Here is a 24,526-nt window from a genome sequence, read left to right on the forward strand (position 1 = left end):
ACTGCCTTATACCATTTACGTGAGGCGACTTGCCTACTTGCCGGGCTTTGACCACGTCCGAGTGCGTCCAATTCCGATCCATCCAATCATTCGATCGCGAAACGCGACGAAGCCAACAACAACCAACCAATCTTCTTGAAAGAGAGTGGCAGAGTTAGCGCGCGGCAGGGATCATCGTTTTCGGGTTCTCGTATTCTCTTCGTTTATCCGATCTCGTCTTCCTTTCGTTGGTTTGATCCGGCGCGGCGGCTGATCGTGAAATTTCGCCTACCGATCGGGACCGATCCGGGCAACAACAAAAACCAAAATTTCGTAAGACACACACGGAAGGAAAGTGGACCCTATTTTGTCTCTTTTTTTCTCGGACCGTGTTCGTGTAGTTGTGAAAAGTTTGTGAGGATTCCCGGTTTGTGATTCGGTTCACTTGAAGGGGTTCATCATCAGTCAGTGGCAGTGTGACATTGCCGACGAAGATCATTGTCCAGTAGTTTCTAGTGTCCAAGTTAGTGATCGTTTAGTGATTTTGCCGATTTCCCTGGAGGCAGTTTCCCGGGAATGGTCATGTGGAATCGCTGGAAAAGTGTGGATAACCCGGAGAATGTAACTGTTTTGAAAGTTTATTTTTCTTGATTCTTCTTTCGGATTGGCACTAACCCAGAACTAAACGAGTTTGTCCCTCTTATTACAGGGTCAACTTTGTGGAACATTTTCTTTCCTAGTCTTTTTCTAAGCTTGATCGTTTTATGATTGTGTGCGTGTGATACATTCTTCGGCTAATAACCATTCCTCAAAAGTTTGGGATTGCTCTCTCTAAACGTGTTATTTTTGTGAATTCTGTTTTGATCAACTATTTCTCTCTTTGGTTTTGGCATCCCACCTTTTGCCAATATCAGCTTCAAATCTACTAATCGACAAAGTAAAGTGAAGTGAACCACAACAAGCAATTTTACGCTACAAATCAAAGTAAAATTTACTTAGTTAGTGATCCAGTGCATGACAAAAAGTCTGTGATATTCAACAACTCTCCAACAAAAAACTTAAGAAGAATTCGTTGCAATAAGTTGCAACAAGTTGCAACAAACACCCACAGTCATCAAACGACAAACGTGATCGTTTGAATTTCTTTTCGCCTTTTTCACTTGAGGCCAAGTGAAAGAAGAAATGCTATTTTGAGATCGTGGGACAATTCACAATTAACATTCATAACATCAACAACAACAACCAACCCGTATCTTGGACAACAAATTTGTTTGAAACAACTACAAGCTCTCTACACAACAACAATGTCAAAGTCAAAAATCCACCGGATAACCCGCTACATTAAAACGAAGGTAAAGGCTGAAATCACAACTTTTTTTTTGGGTTCTTCAAGATTGTTTGAAATCATTCTAACAATATTTCACGTTCATTCATCAATTTTTATGGTTATTCTAAAGATATAGTTATGTTGAATTAACAATCTCTTGATTGTCGAATCCCATCTGTTTTGATCAAAATATCAACTAACACTTCTTCAACCGTTATCAACTGAATCGTGTTATATAAACAAATTAAATCGTGGTTGAGCAAAACATACCCTTTTTCAAAATCAAACTGTTCATGATCGTTATCAGCATGATCATACCTTTCAACGAGGAGAGCTGATTTCCTTGATCATTTTGTTTTTATGCAACTTGAAAGATGGCCTAGCGATTTTTTCTCTCGTTATTATGCTTTCGGCTGTTTATCTGGAGACTTGGTGAGAAAGAGTCGTTCCAAAACCGGCACTCGTCTGAATGCACTTGGGTCCGCGGTTTATTTTTAGAAACATGCACTTTTCGTGTATGTCTCCGCACGAAAACAGGTTTTTTCTGCTGAAGAGGAACAAACTGCTGGTCAGGTATCCATCATTTTTGCGAAGAAGCCAGGGCTGGATTTAGTTATAAAATCGTTTAGCAAACAGTTTAAATTTTTCTTGTTATGATTTTTCTTGTGTAAAATGCAGATTCTACAGACTCTTTTGATACCTAGGTAGTTAGTTAGTGCAAACGCATCTATCGTGAGTGGTAAATTAAAAAAAAATCGCCTCAACCAAGAATCGATCTCGAGTCCTCTGATTATCTCTCCGACACTTTACCAATAGGCCAAATCGTCAGTTCAAACTAGTCAGGCTGTAGATCTATAATTCAGCCTACTTCTTCGAGTTTCATTCGCTGTTAGATTTTACGACAGAAAAAGTTCATCATGTCCCCCTACAGTGACTTATTTTCAGTATTCGAGATTTTTTTTAAAATGCATTTTTAAACGTTTTTATTGACTTTTTCAAGTTTCAACCAATTAGGAAAAAGACTTGAGTTAAATTAACGTCCTGGCCGTTATGCCTTTATCTCCCTTTAATTTAAAAAAAAAATAGTCAAAATTAAAAATACACAAAAAATGGCACTATTGAAATATGTAATCATGACTGTTTGATGCCTGCACTGCAGTTGGGTAGGAGCCAGTATTCGTTGGAAACTTGCTGGCGTGTTTTCCCATATGCAGATGTGTTTTCGTATGATTGGTAGGTTTGTTTGTCGTAAAAGATGGTAAAACGGGGTTTTTGGGCAGGATTGTTTCTGAAAAGTTGCAATTCCCTCCCATTTAGGAAAAGATCTCCTCCACTTTTTATAGACTTTTCCCCCTCCCCCCCCCCCTTAATAAAATCGACTTAAAATATGGAACAAATTAATCGTTTTCCAGGTAATTTCTATCAAATTTGGTACATATGTATTTTTTTTCCTCAGCATCTTCATATCCTGTAAAATAAGACCACTTAGCACCAATTCCATATCGAACCAACGTTTTCTTAAAATATTGATTTACTGCAAAAAATATTTTTAAAACACGCTTATTTTCTGCGTTTTATGCATTTTTTTGCAGTTAATTTGCATCAAAAAATAAAATCCTGATTCCATGTTATTTGCGGTTAAAGAAGATAAAAAGAATCCGATCCTCTGATCGCTTTGAAGCATCCATAAATTAAGGTATGATGATAGAATTGAAATTTTGCACAGATGAGATTTTTGGGCAATCCACCAAAAAGTATAAGGTCGGTTGGTGATACCTAGAAAAAAAAAACTTAATTTTTATGAAAAGAGTTCAAGCCAAAGTGATATAAATAGAAAATAACATGTATGGCAAAACTGAAAAAAGGTCCAATTGATAAAAATTAATCCTTAAACTTTTCGACACTGAAAACGCTGAAAATGACAAAACGATCTCAGGACAGAAAAACAACTGTAAAACTAACCTTCTTCTTCTTCTTTCTACTTGAACTGTTTATGCAGCATCGATGATCTGCCAGCAGTTCTAGATTAAGGGCCAGTAACTTCGACTATATGCCCTATCAAACTAACCAGTATGATCGAAACGGTTTTTTGGAAAGTTTGTACATCCTTTCGTAGTATCGAGATTGTTACATTTCGATGATAATCTAGAAATTGAGGATTTATTTCGCATAAAAATAAAATATATCTTACTTTCCAAAAAAAATTTTATTTACCGGGTGAGTAGTTTGAAATCAAAAACATATGTATTGAAAAATTGAATTTTTTCGGATGATGATTGAAAACAAATCAAGACAGATAAGGCCGGAACAAATTTCAAATCCTTCTTTTGTCCCTCGAAGTTGGAACATTCGCGAGTTGTCATGCGAAAAACAAATAAGTTGGAATAAATTGCTCGAAAGTTTGTATGCAACAAAATTGCATACTATATCATTGCACAAAACCTATAAATCATGTAATTTTTTTGGTAAAATTCTATGGAATTCAAAAATATTAAAGGTGAAATAACACCCATATTCCAATATTTTTTTTTGTCTTGTAAGCTTTCAGATGTTTGTTTTTTTTCGAAATTTACATTAAAACTTCAAACTTTATTTGGCTTTTTTGGTAATTTCGAAGGGAGGGGAGGGGGTTACAAAAGAAGGAATTGATATTTATTCCAGTCTAAATGAGTTTTGTAAATTTTAAATGAAAGGTCATAATATGAGTTAACTTGAAAAAATATACAATACCCCCTCGAGCGGCCTTCTTTTATTTCGTCGGAAAAGTCAAAATGTAGGCCAAAAACTTTCGTGTAGACACGGTTTTGCGTTATGTTTTTCGTTTCCTCTATCAATTCATTCTTCAATTTTCGCAACAAATTGTTCAACATAGTCATTGGGTGGCCAGCTAATCGGGAAAACCGGAAATTTAAAATGGGGCTGGGAAAACCTAAAAAAACTGGTTTTTCAAGTCAAAACCGGGAAAATTTTTATGGATAATTTTTCCCCTAAATAAACTTTTTGAATTCTAAATTTCATTCATATCATAATATATTTTTTTAAAAAGCGATATTAAACCGGGATCTTAATTCCATGGAGAAAATGTGGGCATACGTCGAGAACTCCGGAAAAAATGGAGATATTTTTGCTCAGCATACCTTTTAGTGCTCTGAAGTAAGTATTCAAGTTCCAAAATATATTGAGATTTGTCCTAGCTTCGGCTGGACATATACTAAAATTAGAACGAAACAGGAAAGATTAGCATATTGAGTTTTTTTTTTGTGAATTTATTTATTCTTGACTGTTTTTAATTGAAGTTATGAAAGGTTCAATTTATCAGAAATCACAATATTTACTACACATTTTTATCATAACCATACTTCAAGTTTTTAATTTAATTAATACATCATTAACAAAAAAAAATATCAGATTGAATCAAAATTGTTCAACAATGAAAAATGAAATTAAGCGTCAAAAGCGTGAAAAGTTATCTCTCATATGGTTGAAAAAAAAATTGTTTTTCCCAATTAAATTCATATTTTAACAATTTTTTAACCTGATGCGGAGGGAAATGCAAGAAAACAGAAAAATTAAAAAAGAGTCATGGTTCATCAATAAAATGCACAAAAGGTAGAATGAGATACCAAATGTTTGTGTGATACATCGTGCGCTTTTACTGGTTAATTAATAGCATTGCAATTTGAATTACGATATTCAATTATTCTTGTTTGATTGCCATTTCAGACCTAGAATTTAGATCAACTTGTCAAGTTGAAAATGAAACACCCAGAACTCAGGCTCTAAATAAATTAAAAAATATGAAATAAAAAACCCCACTCAGTATTCAAGACGAAAATCAAAACTTAATTTTAGAAATTTCTAGAGGAATAAAATTAAGTGGGTTCTGTTTTCAAAATAGCAGAGAAAAAAATTCAAATTTTAATATCAATCAGTAGCAATTAACTGGAGCTAAGCATGAGAAATAAAAATTAAATTTTAAATTATGAATCCAAACTTAAAGTTAAGTCTAGATTCACAGATCCGTAATTCACTCGAAATTCATCGCTTATGATATATTTCAAATTTCAGAATTCAGACACCAGAGCTCAATAGTCAAATTCTGCATGCGATAAAATAGTGTTTAATTGGAACATCATCGTTTTAAGTGAATCGAAAAAGTGTTGACAAAATTATCAAAAAAAAATCAAAATTTTGCACCAGATGTACATAGATAGAGATATGAAAAATCAATTGGTATATGTATTATTACAAAGGGGTACAACCCTATTGGTGTATGTAACTCAAAATTGGTGATTTTGGCAATTATTTTCTCAATCCTTTGAATTTAAACCTGCTTAAACTACTTTCTCAAAAAAATCCCAACAAACATCATCGTTATCTGAAAAACCTTACGTTAAACATAAAAAAATTGTCTTATTTTGCTTAAACAAAAATTATTTAACCTGATAAACATATTCATTTGTGTATTGTAAAATTGGGAAGGTCATAAAATCTCGATAAAAAACGGGGGGAAAACCGGGAATTTGAAAATTGAAACTCGCTGGCCACCCTGAGTCAATTAACCGGAACTTTCGCTATGAAGGACAAAAAATTTGCGTTACGGCCTCTTTTGGAGTTTCTTGTTCATTTTATTCTTCAATTTTTCGTCAATTTTCACAAAAAATTGAGTGGAGGTAAATGCAGCACTCCTGCGTATTTATCCATTTTCGGCGAAAACTTTTTAATTGCTTGTGCCTCCCTGCCCAGAGTCAGCAGCAATGTATCCACTTTTCCCTAGATCTTCCTCTTCAGCATCATTTTCAGCTGGGATTGTTATCCTAGAGTGTAAAGACGTTTAAGATGTCAAAGTTAAAGTATTCGACATCCACCAAGTGCCCTTAGGGGTACGTTTGTACTCGGTGAACTATTCTTTGAACATGAACAGAGTTCGGCTGACAGGGATGTCAAATTTCTTCTGAACACTCAAGGGTAATCATGATTGAAACTGCAAAAAAATTTTAGTCAGTGCTTAAAATGGTAATTCCACGAAAATACTACAAATTTTTTCCATTTTTTTAAAGCATACATTATGCGGTTGAACCAGGTGTTTATTATAGTTTGTCCGATATTTTGCCTGAAATAAAAACAATGAAATGTTAATTTGTCATTCAATTATGATTTTTTTTAATTACCTGCTTTAACACTACGCTCTTTCTGCTGGTTTCAGCGGTTCTTTCAATGTTAAACAAAATCTGGAAGTTATCTTCAGACTTCAACTGCAGAAATGCGGTACAAAAGATTTTTTTCTATAAAAACGAACACACACATATAGGATTTCAGTGAAACTTCATGTTTTTTTGAAGAGATCTAATTTACTTAACTCTAAGGCGTACCTCTTTCAAGAATAAGATAACATCTTACAAATGCCAAAATTACCGACCCACAGAAAGTGTACTATGCATGCCGTGACCGAGACGCGATTTTGTGATCTCTGGCTTAGAAGACTTCAACGCTATCCTCTAGGCTACGGTCAGCGGCTTTTGAAATAAAAAAAAAATAAAATTAAAAAAATTATACCGACACAGAAAATCAAGAAGAGAAAAAAAAGTGGGACAGAAAACATTTGACATTTAACGATCCCCCGAAATACTAGACGATTGTTCGAGTGCAATCGTAAAAATTTCTTCACGGATTTCAGGAGCGATGAAATGTACCAACATTTGGGTTGGTTTTCATTCGAATTTCCACTAAATGATGTAATTTTTCTGTGGTGTAAGTTTTTTTTTACCCTCAAATATCACTAAAGGGGGTCCAAAGGAAATCGTAAAAAATTAAATTTTAATTTTGATGCCAAATGACTTAAAAATGCTTTAAACATCCAAATCTGGTGTTATCTTGAAAAAAACATTATTGCCCGATAATTGACTTTCAAAAAGCTAAAAGTTTTGTTCAAAAATCAAAGTCTCATATCGATTTTGGCATCAAAATTAAAATTTCTATTTCCTCTTTAGTGATTTTCGAGGGTCAAAAAAACTGAAACTTCGAGCGCTTTGAGGCACCCCCAAATCAAGTCCAAATGAGCTGAAATTTTGCACAGGTCAGTTTTTTTTGGGCTTATCTACAAAATGTATAAAATGTATGTTAATGTGTTAGTGAGGCGCGTGACGGCCAATTCAAGGAACTCAGAAAGGGCCACAATAATGAGCGGAGGCCACAATATATAGTATTTCAATCAAAAGTTTGAAAGGATTGTTTTCAAAGCCAAGTCATATTTTTACTGCATTCCAGACGAATAAGCAATCATGTTTGTCAAAGGATATTTATAGCTGCACATTACAGGAAGTCTACAATCTTGGAAAAACTAGTCAACCATGCCTTAGGGGCCAAGATCGGGTATATCACGCTATCAGTGGTTTTCAAATTTTTTCTCTCACCGCCCTTTGCTAAATTTTCGAGCTAAATTTTTAAAAAATCTTTAGAAAAAATGCCTATTGGGATCGTTGAAACCCCATAAGTTTTTGACATTTTATCGTAGTATAATTTTGAAAAGTTTAATGAAGCACATAGAAATAGTGTTATAATTATTTATTTATTTATTCATTTATTTAACATGTAGTTTAAGGTAATTCAATTCCTTGTTTTGTTACTACACTTCGTGCTTCAAAGTTACAAAAAAGATCATACTTAAACTAATTTTTCTCTTTGTGTTTGTTTTATTTATTTACTTACTGGTCCCCCCCGTTGAAAAAGCTATGACACTCTCTTCGAAAGACTTTAAGATTATTGCAGATTTTTAAACTGTTTGGAAGACTATTCCAAACAGATATGCCCCTGACAAGTATTGTTCTACTGTAACTTTCAGTGTAATGACGAGGTATTTTAAAATGAAGAATGCGTGGGCTTCTCAAGCGAATAAATTTTTCATGTAAGTAGGGTGGACTTTCCGCGGTTATGACTTTATAGATAAATATAGCAGTTCTTAGTTTATAGAAATTATCAAAAGGCGTGCTCAAAATATGCGTTTGATGGTGACTAACTCCATGGTAACGAGAAAGATTAAAGGTAAATCGGATACAGCAATGTAAGGCAATTTTAAGTCGGTTCATTAGTATTAAAGGAGCACCAACTAACAATTCTGCCCCAAAAACGAAGTGTGGAAGTATAAGGGATTTTACCAACTTCATTTTGGTACTAACAGGTAAGAAATATGATGTCAATCTTAGCATGCGTAACGTTTTATAAATTTTTGAGCACTGCGCATTAACAAATGCAGTCCATTGCAAATTATTTTGAATTACAACTCCTAAATTAGTTGCTTTCTCTACGTACCCGATAGTGTCGTTACCTATTTTAAGCGGTGGTAAATTTGAAGTGTTATAGGATGAGGGGAAAAACATAGCTTTGGTTTTGTCACTATTGATAGGTAATTGGTTCCTTTGAGACCATCTATAAACATTTTTTAAGTCCGAGTTCATGGCATCAAGTAAAAGTCCGGGCTGATAACTTGGATTCGAAAGATAAATTTGAACATCATCAGCGAACAAATGAATGTTACTTCTCTTGCAAGACATAGGCAAATCGTTGATGAACATGGAAAATAGAATCGGTCCTAAAATTGATCCTTGTGGAACTCCCGAAATCACCGGAGCGGCTCTTGATCGCGAACCGTTACAAATAACAAACTGACTTCGATTTCCTAAATAGGAATCTAACAACGATACAGCACTTCGCGAAAACATGAATTGGTGTGAAAGCTTTTTAAGAAGTTTAACGTGTGAAACTCTATCGAATGCTTTAGAGAAGTCTATCATCAACAAGATCGATAGTTGTTTCTTATCAACTGCACTATGGATATCATCAATTACTTTAGCAATAGCGGTTGTTGTATTGTGCTTTGTTCTAAAACCTGATTGATATTTACTGAGAAGGTTAAAAGTATTAAGAAAAGATTGGATTTGTAATTTTAGTATACGCTCGAACACCTTTGAAAGAACACATAGAATGCTTATTGGACGTAGATTTGAAATATCTTTGCTATAAGATTTTTTCTTCAAAGGCAAGATTTTAGAAACCTTCCATGCTCTAGGAAACTTACTGGTCCTTATGATTGAGTTGAAAAGCTTACACAGGGGATACCTTAGAGATGGTAGAAGAATTTTAATGAATTTAAGCGGAATTTCATCTGGACCTGTAGCATTAGATTTAATCGAGTTTGCAGCTAATATTACATCATTAGTGTCGATTGTAGTAAAACGGAAACCATTAGCATTCAATGGTACAATCGGTTAAAAAAGAATCCTCGGCAATAAAATTTGATGCGAAGTATTGATTAATCTGGTCACTAGAATTGTTGAAGATTTCATCACGATTGGGGCTAGGGTTCTGTATTAGCTTCAATCTTTTCCATAGTTGTCTTGGGTTTGATGTTTGTAGTCGATTTGAAACCGAATCTATCTTGGCACGCTTGATTTTATTTGTCACTAAATTTCGTAATCTCTTGTAATGCTCAAAATCGTCTTGCAATTTAGATCTAACCCAGCATCGATAAGCAATATCCCGGTTGCTCATAGCGTTTCGAATGTCCTGATTGAACCAAGGATTTTTCTTAGGGGAACTTCTCTTAAGTGGAACGAATTTCTCAAAAAGATCTAATATGAACCTATTCATTATTTCTAGCAAGATATCGGGATCATCAATCCGATCACAGAAGGACCAGTCATAAGAATCGAAGGTAGAAAGTAGAAGATTGACGTTTAAATTCGAATAGTCTCTAAAAAAAGAATAGCTAGTGTTACGAGCCCAACTTATGTTAAGAGTACCGAAAATTATATCGTGTTTTGAAAAACCTGACGCCGACACTTGATCATGATTCAGAATAAAGTCGTTTTTATTCGTGATAAACAAATCGATTAAGGAACTCCCACTTGAATAAAAGTGAGTTGGATTGGTATTAACACAAAATAAACCTAGATTTTCTAGAACGTCTTTAAAATTATTGGTTGGTCCACACGAATTGAGCAAGTTCGTATTAAAGTCTCCTACTAGTACTATCTTTTCATGCATGAGGGAAATATCTGTGAACAATTCATTCAGTTTATCTGCACAATTATTTCCGGGTGGATTGTAAAACACTCCTAACAGAAAAGATTGACTTTCTAACGTAACTTGTATACAAAGATATTCTGTTCTATCTGGATGCCCACTATTTATTTTAGATGAAATAATGGAAGTGCATTTAAGATTGTTTCTGTAGTAAACACAAATTCCACCCCCACGGGCATATGATCTGTCGTTACGTAGGAGTTGATAGCCATCAATCGAAATATTGTTATCAGGAACTGCACTATTTAACCACGTCTCTGTCAAACAGATGATATCGATTTTACTTTTTTCAAAACAGGTAGTAAGTTCATTAAATTTACACATCTGTCTTGCGCATAGGCTTTGGATGTTGATGTGACAAATATTGAGCTTATCGCATTGCAAAGAACAGTCCATAACTATACGAGGAATACAAGCATTACTTACGTTGTCAGGAGCACGGTTTGGATTAGAAGACATCATAAATTAAAACTTGATTAATGAGAGAGCATAGCATTTTCCTCCCCATATTCACCAGTAAGTAAGTTTCACAAATAATAACTATAACTAAGTAATTCATTTTCATAATTCACAATGACCATTTAAGCAGATAACAGTCCATGTTATTAAGCATAAAAAAGCACGTTCACAGCCCCACTATCGAGTCACTGCAGCAACCCACCCACGCAGCAACACAGCAACGTTTTTCACGAACAAGACTTTTAGGACGGAAGGAGTCATGGATAGCTTGGGGATCGGAGTCATGAGATGTGAAGGAAGGATAAAAGAAAAGCTAAGTAGGAAGGGTTACGTTGTTTGTTTGACTTTCAGGAGCGGACGGATTCAAGGGGATGAAAGGATCGGAGTCATAGGATATTGAGGGAAGGAATATGATATAAACAAGGAAAGGTTCAGGTGTTTGTATTTGGTGTTTTTATTTGGTCGATCGAGGTAATCAGATTCTCCGGTTTATGTTGATATCGATATGTGTAAGCGACAGGTTACATGTTTTCAGATACCGACTGTAGAAATCATTTCTAACACTCTTGAAGGCGAACTCTAGTAGTACAGGAGGTGAAGTAGTCGTCTTGATCGGCAAGCGAGCCAACCGTCTGGCGTGAACCAAGGGTAGACCATCATCGGAGAAACCGAGTGTACGCGAAATTTTGCAGATTATATCGTTCAATCTCTCATCTGTTTGGAACGGTATACCGGTGATGATCAGATCGTTGGCTTTAGTGAGATGAAGCATTCTGTTTTGAGTGAGCTTGAGATCTTCTTGGACGGATAGTATTGACTGAGAGCATTCTTGCTTGTATTTGCTCATCTCATCTCTCAGCGTGGCGATTTCAGATTGCAGCTCTTCTTTGGTTTCAGATATTTTTGTCAACACTTGCTGGATGGCGACGTCGATCATGCTCTGGATACGATCCAAAATATCAGAAGAATCATGGTAGTCGTCCGAGGTGTCGAGTTCTTTGTTTGGTCTTTTTGGCCTATCTTTGCCCATGTTGTCGATGTAGTGGTGGTTTGACTAGCAAATATCGAAACTTTATGAAACTTAGGCAAAAGTTGGATTTATCAAATTGAAATTTGATCACGAATGAAGAGCGATTCTATGCGAAAACCGATGTCGTTTAGCGGAACGTACACTTAAGCGAGTATTTACGGAACAAAACTCATTAATACGGTTGATTTACACGGGTAAAAAGCAGATATTAACCGGCCACGATAACTATTACTACTTGTCCATCTAACACACTGAGAGAATTAACTTCCGAAGACCGGAAAGCCAACACATAACCTACCAACTATAGCAAAACAAAACTCAAAAATCCATCAAAATAAATTGCTCCAATCCTCAAGAAAATATTAAAATATTTTTGAAATTTCCAGGACAAATTCTTAAATTTGAAAATAGTGTAATAATAAAACGCATATCTGAATTTTAGTAAATAAAATTCTTTTCCAATTGAATTTGACACTTTAGTCCGCAAAACAAATACAGACTTGGTTCGTTTCTGGCAACATTCGATTTTGGCAACATTCGAATTTGGCAACGGTTTTCAGAAACAAAACTACCTTATAGTTTTCGATATAAGGGTGAAACAAATTTCAAATCCTTCTTTTGTTACTCAGAGTTGAAAATCGCGAGGGGGGGGGATAGTAAAAAATAATGCGAAAATCAAATAAATTGGAACAAATTGCACAGAAACTTGTATGCAATAAATTTACATGCTATATCATTGCTGAAAACCTATAAATCAAGTATTTTCTATCAGAAAAATCAATTAAATCAAGAATACAAAAGGTCTTGTAATCTTTCGGATATTTGACTTTTTCTTCTCGAAATTTACATAAATTAATTCAAACTGTATTTGGAATATCCTTCTCCAATGGTGATGTAATACAACACCAAATTAAAAAAAAAAGTATTAAAAAAGTCGAGAGTTGAAAATGACAAAAAAAAAACTAAAATGATGAAGAATGACAAAAACAGCAAATATGACAAAAATATAAACATAACAAGAAAAGTAGTAAATGCATCAGAAACAGGATAAAAAATTAAAAAAAAACAAGACAAGACAAAAAGAAAAATAACAAAAAATAGGTAAAACTGATTATTTTTATTTTTTCGTTTATTTGAAACGGCTCTGACCTTTAAGTTTTCAAGAGCCAAGAAGCAGTAATGCTATTAACAATTGGTTACTTAACCTAGTTTTACAGCTTTTAGGAATAAGATAAATTTCGAACTTGTAGTCTAAGTCTATCACAGCCAATACATCTTTCACTGGAACGTTAGGTGGTTTTCCATGGGCCCGAAGGGATTCTATTTAGCTAAAAATGATGAAGAATGACAAAAACAGTCAATATGACAAAAAATATAAACAAAACAAGGAAAGTAGCAAATTTACCAGAAACATGATAAAAAAAATTAAAAAATTACTTTACATGATCGGAAATGTACTAAAAATAACGTTGATGATAATTAAAGATTTTTCAAGTAATAAGTAAAAAAAAAGTTGAGAAAAAACAGTTCGATTTTGGTAAAATTCGATTTAGGCAACACAAAATGTTCGGGAGTTTTGCCAAAATCGACCGGGGTCTGTGCTGTTTATTTGGCGAAATAGCATAAAAATTACATAGTTTAATTTCTTGTCAAAGCAAAGATTCAAAAGAACACTAAATGTTTAGTAACTCTCAAATAAAAAAAAAGAAAATTCTAACTTTTATTTATGAAAATTAAAGAACTTCTCGAATCTGTCGATGAATCACCAACGAATGTGAATTTCAAAATCTATCGCCCCACAAATTTCAGAGTTGCGCGTTAAGGACCACTTAGAAAACCACTGATGCATATGGTCGATTTTCAAAATTCGATCAAGAAATTTTTCCCATAAATGCCATTGATTTTTCCCAAAAATGCATCGCCACCCAAAAATAAATACATTTTAGACCGCTGCAATAAATTACGCTTTGCTCCCACATGTTTTTCGATGCTTTTTTTGTTACCAAGCATCAGTGTGAAATTTGAGAAGATTTTGATAATTCATGAGTTAACGTAACGCGTTTCAATTTTGTATGGGAATTTGTATGGAAGAAGAAATTTTTGAACATTAAATTATTCAGAAAATTATATAAATTTAATTTTTTTTAAATTTACACAGCTTTCAAATAAGCAGTAAAAAGCGCTAAAAAAATGGTAAAAAATAATTTTGGTATAACAGTGAATATCTTTTCTGGCTACAAGTAAAGTTTCTGCTTCGTTCACATGAATTGTACTGCAAAAATCAAGGAATATTTTTAATCTGAAGTTTTATTTTTTGGAACATTTTGTATATCTCTCACGATTTTTGAATGAAAAATTTTGTTTTTCCATACAAATTTCCATACAAAATTAGAGCTCGTTGCGCTAATTCAGGACTGGATGGATCGCTTCAAAAAATTGTTTTGCTATTTCTGGCCGCAAAAACAATCAAAAAAAGTTATGGGAGGTGAAAATTTGAGAATTTGAAATTTCCTCGGCCTAATACATTTATATTGGGTAAATTTCCAATAATTTTTTGTCTGTTTTTTATTTGAGCTTAATTTTGAAAATTTACGTATCGAAACACCGTCACCATTGAAAATGGCAAGACTAAACAGCATCATGGCCACACTGCCGAGCACGCTCCACCAATACGCCTCAAAAAGTGCTCTCCCCGATTGGGGGGATAAGAGATAACACGCATACGCCTCAACATTTTCTCCCTTTTGCGAAAAACCAAACATCGTTGAGAGAGAAGTAGTTGGTAACAAGGGTAGCCGGACATTCACTGTGCTCCATTGATGTGTTTCATTCACATCATTGGATCATGTGGCCAAACAGGGAACAGCTACCTCATACTTATTTGTGACTTGCTGTTGTTGGTGCTGCTGTTGCGTATTGCGCGCGACGGCTACCACCCCAGTAGTCTACAGCTCCCGTCTAACTTGCTGTGCGACGATTTGGCTGGCGTATGCATTTCTCGGCTGGCCATTTAAGCGAGACCGGTCCCCGTCGTGAGATAGAGGTCGCCTAGTTCTTTCGTTGGGAAACGTTGATTTTTTTTTTGGAGCCACGGGGCCTCCCACAGAAATATAGTCCGTCCACGTATACGAAAATCGATTCAGTTTTGCTAAACGTCGTTTGTCAAGTTTAGAAAGAATTCTAGTGAAGTTGCTTCTACTAGTTTGTGGGGGAAGCTAGAGCGAAAGTTTTGTGAGTGGTGAATATTTTTCTAGTGTGGAAAAAAGTTGCCGGTTTCCAACAGCAGTAGTTTATTCATTGGAGAATTTCCCAATCGAATAGATTTGTGTGAATTATTGACCGCCTTTTCCACCGATGGAGGGCGATTGAAAGAAAAAAGTGTCACGAGACTAGTCCTCCTCCGGGGTGGTACGATCGAGTCAAACTTGAGTGCAGCTGTTGATACGAAACGGTGACGAAATAAAAAAAAAAAACAAGACACAAATCAGCGATACACCGCCTACAAGTGTAGTAGTGAGAACTCAGATTTCCTCCATCATTTTCACCGCCCCCGGACAGGAGGAGGAGGAAATTTTTATACTCACCTCAGAAAACGTAAACATACCGATACAGAGGTAAAATTCTGACTCGGCTCCGAAGAGATAGACATCCGGCTCGCGTAATAGTAAACATTTGATACGCGTACACTCGAAACCGGTAACCTCCCACGTGTGTTATGATCACGAAAAGTTAGCGATCAAACAGGAATAAAATGTGGTATCTGGTGCTAATGGTTTCGGCGGCGGCTAGTTTGTACTATGCCAGCCGCCGGTGGGGTCGGATGATCTACTACAGCCGCTGGGGTCGATGGATACCTTTCCGGAGGGCGCTGCTCAATAAAACGCGCCCTCCTACACCACCCATTTCCGGCGTCGGAAGCGGATTGGATGGTGGAACCGGTGAGGGTGGAACAAGTTCGGCAGCCGAAAATCAATTTCTCCTGCCGGTGGTCAAGGACGATCTGCTGGACGACGGAAAACTTCACACGGTGAGCCCCATTACTGGATAGGTTCTTGGAGTTAGAGCTTGGTTGCTAAGCTTAGCAACCAATTACCGAAATTCTGATAAATTTCTAAACAAATGTGCCTAAAGCATCGAACATATTCCCCGATTTTCTACTGTGTAGGTTACCAATTGAAAATTCAAGTGTTTTATAAGACAGTCTATGAAAAGTGAACTCTAAACTAAGATGTTCTTTGAAAACATACTTAAAAAATCACAGTTTCACTTTGACTGAAAGTGCCTATTGCCCATCTTTTCTCGCGCGACCATCAAACCCTATTTCCTCATCAATGGATTTTTTTGATAAAAAACCATAAATGATAGACTGATTATTTTGAAAAACATTTTCTGCATTTTTTGAATAAAATAAAGTTTCGTAATTTTAAACAAACCAATGAATTTGACATACTTGAAAAATCATTCTATTAAATTTACAATGGGATATTTCTAACTAATGAAATGTGTTAAATTTGGAGTACAATTATCACAACAACGAATACACCCATAGAAGAGGTTGCAAAAGTCCAATGCCTATTTAGCAAATCTCGGTGCCTAAAATGCGCTGAATGTGTATTGTAAGAAAGATAATATGACTGGATATGCACTACTGACATAAAGACTCGAACTGTTGGCTGATTGATTCCATCCTGCTTTATCTTGTGATAGGATATGGGATATGTTTCATTTGGTTTCTTTCCGACATATGCCATCCGGTTGCGCTGCGAGAACCATGCCAATTATTAGAAAGCTTGTTAATGCCGGTTCGGCATAGAATCTTATACCGAGAACTCCATCTCCAAGGAAGTTCATAATTGGAGTAGAGTCTAATTTATTTATTTTATTTTATTTATTTCGTCAACCGTAACGTAGACTACATAGTTTGATACATGTGATTTTCCTTAAGAATAGGTTTAAGCAGTGTCTGCTTTACAATTTCTCCTTAAGAGTTTAGATTTCTTCGATTAAAATATTGTTTGAGTTTTTGCCGAGACATTGTAAAGTCAATGGTTTCGCAATGGGTGTAGGTAACCGTATTGAACTGTCCAGCATGTGCTACGGATTTCTTGAGATTTTCCTTTAATACATTTATGATCGCAGGGTATCCAGCGAGCCGGGAAAACCGGTAAATAATCGAGAATTTGTAATCAAAACCGGAAAAACTGTCAACAAAGAAATTATTTTCCCTCTTGATATACTTACATACTAAATGGGAATGTTCATCGAAATATGTTTTTCAGAAGCTTCATGTAGAAATTTGACAATTTTGTGTTTTGAGATGGAGTTGCAAGTTTTTGTGCCCCAATTGAGCTTTTCCTTCAAATGTTAGAAACAACTAGCCATAAGTTTCCGAATTTGGAAAACGTGTGTCAAATAAATAAATGAAAAACAGAATTTAGAACTTTAAATAAAAATTCGAATATCAAATTCAGAAATAATATTCATATACGATTTGTCGACTTTTAATGAATTATGCGGGAGACTTAATCGGTTAGCAGTTTTACAAAAAAGATTATTCATTTATGATTCCAAGGATCGATGAAGGATCGAAACGTTGGAATCATAAATAAATAGTCGTTGTTACTATTTAATTCACTGTTTGGTGAAAAAGTATGACACTGAATTTATATTCAAAATTTTGATAAGAATTTCAGAATCTGAATTGATCTTTGATTTGAATTCAAAATTCAGGTAGAAAATTCAAATTAGGAGATCGGATTGAAATTTTTATCATACTAAAGTTCGACTCAAAATGCAGATGAAAAATTCATATTCAGAAATCAGATTGAAATTTAAAATTTACATCTAAGATTAAGATTAAAATGCTATTTTCATACAAATATACAGCTTCAAAATCAGTATGTTTTGAGAATTTCTGTGGAGAAGATAAACTTTTGGAAAACAAATCAATTTATGCAACTAAAATAAATTTAGTTTTTTAATTTGGAAACTTTGAATATAAATTGAAAATAAAAATTCTGTTTTCAAATTACACACGATAGATTCTTATATTTGTAATGCTGATTTTGGAAATTTTTGGGTCCTGAATTCGAAATTTCTCAATAACTTCTATTTAAAGTGATATGTCGTTCGGAAGCTCAAAACCTCATCAGTTTTGAGTAATACCAACATTGATAATTGATGAGCTGATAAACCTATATGAGGTCTTTAAAGCCAAAGGGGTATAAGTGCAAAAATGTTCGATTTTAAGTTAATAACGCCAATCAAATCCTCGTATTTTAATCTATATTTTGTGACTTTTTTCAGATTTTAAGCATTTTATTAACATATTTTAACATTCAAAAGAAAAGTAATTTTTTTAAATATACGGAAAACAACCAAATACCACATCTTAAAAGTGTGTTTTCTCGAAATTAGCTTCTATGCATTTAAACCCCTTTGGATCAAAGGGCCTTATTTGAAAGTCGAAAACAATTTCAGTCAACTTATGTTGCCCTCAAGGATTTATTTATTTATCTATTTATTATTATTATTGTTAATTTTTTTTTGTTTATTTCTGACACTTTACCAACGTTTTGGCATTCGTGTCAAAAAAATCTCGAGGATTTAGATGTTTCCTAGATGTTGTAGATCTCATAAAACAATGCCTTCCTTTTGGCGTATCATTCTTCTAAATATCTTCAAAATTTCCGTGTTTTACAGTATCAAAAAAAATGGAGTGAAAACTGATTTTACTCGGAAGTAAATTAAACTCACGCTTTTCAATAAAGTTCCAGTTTTTCTCAAAAAGGGAAGATATACATTTTTAAAATAAATGTAGCTTTATTTTCAAAGGTCAACCATTTCTCAATCAACCTTTAAGCTGATAAATGAGCTGTTTGCTAAGAATTAGCGTTTTAAATAGAAATCAGCTCTTAATTTCTTGACTCTTCAGAAACGGTTAACTTGTGTTAGCAATTGAATTTTGAATAAAATTTTAAAATTTAAATTCGATTCATTAACTTTTACCTTCAAAATTTGTAAAATGTCTTTTCTACGGTATAGAATGTAAATATCTGGAGTAAGTATCTGTTGAAACCGGAAAAGGTTTAAAATCTTAATCGGGAAAACCGGGAATTTGATTATGGACATCCGCTGGCCACTCTGTGATCGTCTTAAGAACACTTTATAACTTAAATCCGACATTTAAGTCCTGAAACATAAGTTATAAGAAGATCCGACATCTAAGATTGAGACACTCAGGTTTCAAGTACCGTTTCTAATGACTCATGTCTCATCTTTCAAGTTTCTTAGAGCTAATTTCTCTCCCAACGTCAGTTTTCCATTGAAAAGGCCTTGGTGAAAATAGTTTGAAAATTGTGCTATTTGCTTACTTAAAACCGTGCGTAAACCCGTGAGAACCCCATAAGTGAATAGATATTAGGTTTCAAGAAAATTTTAAATGCCAACCTTTTTTCGAAGAGGAATTTATTCAGAGACATTTTCCCCACATACTGAAGCATAGACTATTCTGTTATTTCCTCTTTTTCTTTCTCTGTCTCTTATTTTTCAATATGAAAATTGTTTTTATTTAAAAAGCATAACAATCAACGATAAAGTCGTTAAAAATCTGCCCATACCGGTCGCAAAATATCCGTTCAAATTTATGTCGATAAAAAAAATCTTAGAACTTATAATGCCTTTATCGTATGGAATTCATAACTGTTGAGAATGAGAATAAATCTATCCAAAGATGTGAAATATGTCAGGGTGCAATGGAAGTTTTGATCGCTATTTCAAAACTTTTGACAACAATTTTTTTTATTTCGAAAAGAGAGTTTAATTTTTTTTGCTGTTTCTCATTTTTTTCTGAATCGATTTTTACAAACCCAAATTATAGTTTTATTTCGTTAGTTAATTTTTTCATAGAACATTCGGTTTCTCACTATAAAGGATGGAGACTTAACACTTGTATATGAACGCTTTGGTTCATACTGACCCTGACAGCCAGGACACTTCACGGTGATTATCTTCACTGAAATTTTAAATAATTTTTGATTTCAACATTTCCTGTAAAAATACTTTCTAATTTTAATTTGTATTTTTTGAATTCAATTCCTTTAAAATTGATTTTTTTTTTTCTTTCGAAACACGAACCCCACAAACGTGGTGGAATGTCTATATATTAAAATAATAATTATGTCTTCAGGAAACTGAAACATTTTCTCTAAGCATTTGAAATATAAACATGATTCCGTTATCTGTATTTGCGTTTGACACAATGCTAATTAAAAGGTAGCTATTCTAAATCTTTGACTCTGGATTTAGATTTATCTATTGTTTAGTAGAAAATAGATAAAACCTGATTGAATTTTTGTTTTTCAACACAACTTTTGACGGATAATAGAACTATGAATCTTAAATTTCCATACTATCAACTGTTCAGTAGAATATAGATGACCCCTGATTTAATTTTTGTTTTTCAACACAACTTAAAACCTAATGTTCAGGGATAATAGAACTAAGCATTCTAAATTTGCATACTTCGTTGTATCTTCTTTTTGAATCAATTATTTTTAAATCAACTGAATTTCTTGAAAAGTTTGCCGATTTCAATTATTGTCTTGATTACAATTTAAAAGCCTAAAATATTTTTTAAAATTGTTGGTTTATCTTGATACGGTTTGCCAATTTCTCCAAACATCGTTAATTAGGTGCAAATATATGTTTGTGATTTATTGAGATTAAAACGAACACACACACAAAGGATCTCGGTGAAACTTCATGTTTCTTTGGAGAGATCTTCTTTCCTCAACTCTAAGCGCACATCGCACATCTAAGTAATGATGGCTAGCATCTTACAAACGCTTAAACCACCAGACCACAGAAAGTGTACTAGGTATGCCATAATCGGGAATCGATCTCATGAACTTTGGCGTAGATGACTTGAATTCTAACCACTACGCCAAAGCTGCGGACAAATGGCAGATCAAAACATTTGTTAGAATTTTCAAATTTGAAAAAAATATCAGCGTTTTTAAAAACTATTTTTTTTAAAGAAATAAATAAACATTATTTTTGTTTTTTTTGCATCCTTTCTTCGATATATCACCCATACATTTAAATTTCGTGGTGAAAATACCATAGGCTAATTTTTTTAATCGTAAAAATATTTTTTGTGTACACAAAACTCAAAAATTTTCGCGCATTTCCGAGATATTAGAATTTTTATTTATTAGAGAACAACACAATTGTTGATATGACATATTTTTTCAAGAATTCTATAGAAATGACATTTTCCAGTCAACAGCTAAATCATTATTGTATCTCATCTATTTGTTTTTTATTCAGCCGATATAAGGGATGAATCATCAGCACAGGATGGAAATCCCAGAAAAAGAAAAGAAAAAAAAATCAGCCGATATAATTTTCAAAAACTTGGCATGGTATATCCTAGAAGTCAACACATGACGTTCCGAGACATCTGAGATAATCAGATTTGAAGGTAAAACGTCATATTTTTGTGAAGTTACTGTATCTCAAGTAACACATATTCAGCAAGCTAGAGATAAATATGATTGTTGATCTAGCTTTAATAAAAAAATCAACAAAAAAAAAAGCAATGAAGTAAATAATTATGGAAGGTGTCACAGAAATAATAAACTAAAAGAAAAAATCCACACTGTTTGATTTGTTTTTTGATCGTCTGTTTACGACTTATTCACGCGGAGAGCATGTGAAACCCTAATGCGTTTTTTTTTAATTTTCGAACGACTCTCTAGTTTACAGTTTTGCCTAATGAACTGCTTAAAACATGTTTAATTCAGAATTATTGTCCCCGAACATAATTTGAAATTTTGTAAATAGAAATAGCTGATTTTGTCATGCATCACGTGTGAATGAATGTGCCTAAAAAAAGTTGAGCCTAGAATCGAACCCATATGTCAATGAATTTAAATTCAATAAAAGTACACTGGTTAACATGTAAGCTTTGATCAAAAAGCAAAACAAACAACGTTTGTACCATCACAATCTAATTGACTTGCAAAAACGCAGCAACGATGCATCTCGGAGCCATTGAGTTTTCCCTACCATGAAATTACTGACTATAACTAAGTATAACCGTTTCCTGTTTCAGTCGAATTTTCCATATTCATCACCCCGGGGGCCGGATGATGATTACTCCTACCAATGCAATGATTGGGAAAAGCTTCGATACCTAGCTGTGCCCTACAAAGCTGTCATAATTTAGCTGATTACCATACAATGCATGCATAAAGATCATGACTCAAAGCTCACGCATCGTCATCACGTTTGTTTACAGGATTTCACAACATGATAAATCGTCACTTGAAACGGTTTACAGATGAGCAAAACGGGCTTATCGCTGCTTCTAGCTAGATGACTTTATGCTTCCCAAGGGATTATTGATTCACTACAGTTTGGAGCTTTCAATAACACGGATATTGCAATGGAAAATTCCTTAATATTGTTTTTCTGCTAACTCATATGTTTTTGCTGAAACCGTTACACAGCAATCACCCTGATATATGTTTTTGGATGAGAGAAAAGCTAAGTAATATTTCAAAAGCAATTACAATATTCTTTAATACCTAGTTGTTTCATCTTTTTTAATTTTGTTCAGGGCCGCTCTTGATGGCATGGATCGATAGCATCAAATTTTTTTCACCGAATAAAAACCGCACACATTCTTAAAAACCTTACAAACAAATGAGTGGACTGTATTACTGTCTTCTACCTTTTTTGGTTTTTGACAAGAAAAAATCGAATTCTGTGATTTAAATCTTAAATTCTGTGATGGTTTTGCTGTGCTGCTGTTTTTAAGTACATTGGGAAATTATGTTAAACTTTAACAAATTAGGAACTTTTCAATAGATAACAATGAATTTACATAACTTTGTTTTCCGGCCTATTTTCAGGAATAACAGCCAGAAATAAAATGTCTAGACATACTAATTTATAATTTTCAAAATTTATACAAAATTCAAAAAATCTGTGAAATTCAAATACTGTGAAAAAATTTTGTTCACAATTCTGAGATAATACAGATTTTTCTGTGATTTCGGCAACTTTGTCTCTGACTTGGCAATTCCGGCCTCTGTCTTAGGCCACACGGGCCGAAGATTTTTTTACCGTCTCCGATGGCTGAGAAAAGAGATCGAGTTTCAGGCTGACTTTGGCTCGACCCTTCGGAAAAACCTCTTTTTTGCCGAGGAAAAGCCAATGATTTTGCGCCACTTTGATACTGGGTCATTTCGTCTCATGTAAAGGTGGTTCGTTCTAGAACAAATATCTTTCCCACATTCCAGGCCTGAATTTTGGAATATCTAACCCTTCAAAAACATGAAAATTTTGTTCGGACAAATCTTAGACATCTGATGACATCTGGCATATATTTTGATCTCATTCGAAGGAAATGATCAGAAGCTTCTTCGTGTGTATTTGGCCAAAAGCATACATATATTGATTTTATTTGTACATGACTTAAACGTAATCTATAGCAGGAGCATTGACAAAAATGCATTGGAAATTTGAACACAATCGTCTTGGGTTAGATTAGATTTAAATTTCAAATTTCAAGTTGCACCTGAATCTTTTTTACATACTTATCAAAACTCATTGGTTCAAAGTTTAGCCAATTTTGTTGGGTTATATTTTGAGTAAATAAAATTTGTAGGTACTTGAGTTATCGACCAAACGTTTGAGATTTCCGCACAGTAGGGTGTATCGGAGGAAAATTCGACTTCAGTCTTCTCAAACATCAGGCATACAACTTTATTTCGTACATATCTCTGTAATCAAGCAACCTATTGCTAAATTTGAAGCTAATTTGAAAGCTTATAAATTGGACTAGCCTTGTATTTATTGTACCTATGTATTTAGTTAAAAAAATATTGGAAAATGTTCAAGACTTACTCCATTAAAACTTAACTTTAAATTAAAGTATTTGTTGATAATCCCCACCAAGTTGTTGACTGTAAAATGAATATGTATGCAGAATTTTTTTTACAATATATTGCCTTTTTACAATTTGGTGCATCTTTTTGGCATTATTGAAAGTTGGTGAACTAACCTTTCATATTGATCCAATCAATTAATAATATTTTTGTGCTGTCAAGTTCTTAGCCTTTGTTTTTGTCATAAATTATTGTTAAAGCTTTCAATTTTAAAAGCAGTTCTACAGTGCTGTCAGAAATTAATATCAATTGTTAACACCAAGTTGCTTGCTAAATAGCGAAGGGCAACCCTGATAAGGGTTAAGGAATTCCTCTTTTCCAGTTAGACTCCCTCGTCTTCCTCATCTTGTTTCAATCATGTAATAGAAATGAGTCAATTTATTAATACTTGCTGATTCCGTACGAACTTCGTTTTGCTTTTAGCTTTAAAGCTTAGGAGTTTGTGTTTTGAATGGTACTTGGGAAGCATATTCACGACAAAATTGCTGAAAATATTGAACAGTATTTAAAATCGATCGATGTACTTGTCTACCAAACTGAAATTCCATGTTAAAATTAATTGACCGTCGAAAAGGACACCCTTGTACGAACTTTCGTCTTGTTCGAATGTATAATAACGAAATTGTTTCTTAAACATATAAAAAACAATATGAACGACCCCTTTTGCTGTCGTCTGATTCAAAATTTGAATCC

General features: G+C 34.0%; 1 protein-coding gene across 21 annotated transcripts in view; it reads left to right on the forward strand.

Moving 5' to 3' along the window:
- Positions 1–24,526, forward strand: part of LOC129751152 (TLD domain-containing protein 2) — a 637,530-nt gene that overhangs the window by 554,680 nt on the left and 58,324 nt on the right. Inside the window, exon 1 of one of the 21 annotated variants that reach the window (XM_055746497.1) lies at positions 112–1,331. The exons of 19 other annotated variants lie outside the window; for them this stretch is intronic. In XM_055746497.1, coding sequence (XP_055602472.1) covers positions 1,284–1,331 — 48 coding nt within the window. In that variant the 5' untranslated portion in view covers positions 112–1,283. Of the gene's footprint in view, positions 1–111; positions 1,332–15,690; positions 15,904–24,526 lie in introns of those variants that run through there. One more of the 21 variants, XM_055746495.1, reaches the window with a different exon arrangement.

Source organism: Uranotaenia lowii, chromosome 3, assembly GCF_029784155.1.
Source record: "Uranotaenia lowii strain MFRU-FL chromosome 3, ASM2978415v1, whole genome shotgun sequence".
NCBI classification, from domain to species: Eukaryota; Metazoa; Arthropoda; class Insecta; order Diptera; family Culicidae; genus Uranotaenia; species Uranotaenia lowii.